This window comes from Plasmodium reichenowi, chromosome 13 (assembly GCF_001601855.1).
Source record: "Plasmodium reichenowi strain SY57 chromosome 13, whole genome shotgun sequence".
Classification (NCBI taxonomy): Eukaryota; Apicomplexa; class Aconoidasida; order Haemosporida; family Plasmodiidae; genus Plasmodium; species Plasmodium reichenowi.
In genome coordinates, this window is record NC_033658.1 from 287,232 (window position 1) to 288,358 (window position 1,127).

Below are 1,127 nucleotides of genomic sequence, written 5' to 3' on the forward strand. Positions count from 1 at the left end.
AAAAATTTAAAAAAAAAAAAAAAAAAAAAAAAAAAAAAAAAAAAAAAAAATCAGAATAATATATATTTTGTATATATTTATATAATGATGAAAATAAAAAATGGACAGACGAAAGGAAAACATATGTAACATTTTTAAGAATGTATGTGGTTATATACCATAACATACATTATGTAAAATATATATATATATATATTAAAGAAAATGAAAGAAAAAAAAAAAAAAATTAATTTGAATTACAATAATTTAATATAAAAAAGGAATAAATAAATATAAGGAAAAACTAAAAAATTAAACATTAAATAAAAAGATAAGCTAAAAGATCAAATTGAATTACGCTCTTTTTTGGTAGTATATGTCACATTGAAATTAACATCACTATAAGTTCTTAAAATGAATTTTTTCCTACGCATGTCAGAATCTGATAAACATAATTTTTCTTCAGGGAAAGGTTGTTTTAATTTTCCTTTTTTTTTTTTTCTTCTTCTATTTTTCCTTGAGTTCCTATTTTCACTTAATCCTATAAGATTTAATAAAGATTCTTTGTGCGTATAAAATAAATAACTACACACTGAAATTAAAGTGAACATTTTTATTTATATATAAGAAAAATGTGGTATATATTATATATGTTTATATAAAAAAAATATGTATATATGTATGTATGTATATATATATATATATATATATATATATATATATATATATAATTATTATATCCTATTTTATTTTTTTCGTTTATCTGTGTTTAAAATTTTCCAATAAAAAACTCAGAATTGCGATGACTTCAAATTCAATCAAACTTGGGTAACAAGTTTAATTTAATATGAACTAGGTGATTATTTCACTGTAATATTATTTTCTGTTATTCTTAATAAAAAAAACAAAAACATATAATATTATAAAAGAAAAAAATATATATATATATATATATATACAATATATACAAAAATATAAATATGATATATATTATATATATTTATATGTATTTACCTTCTTTATTTTTAACATTTAGACAGAAATTCAATATAGAAGAAACTCACGTTTCGATTTTCTTTATAATTTAATACTAGTGTACAAAAAAAAAAAAAAAAAAAAAAAAAAAAAAAAAAAAAAAAAAAAAAAAA

The 1,127-nt window shown here is 16.2% G+C and overlaps 1 protein-coding gene across 1 annotated transcript; it reads right to left on the bottom strand.

The window, feature by feature from the left end:
• Window positions 1–323: 323 nt before the first annotated feature.
• Window positions 324–590, bottom strand: PRSY57_1306500 (hypothetical protein; the record flags this gene model as incomplete). Its single annotated transcript, XM_020115137.1, has 1 exon — window positions 324–590. The coding sequence occupies one exon, from the start codon at window positions 588–590 to the stop codon at window positions 324–326; it is 267 nt and encodes an 88-aa protein (XP_019970060.1).
• Window positions 591–1,127: the final 537 nt, after the last annotated feature.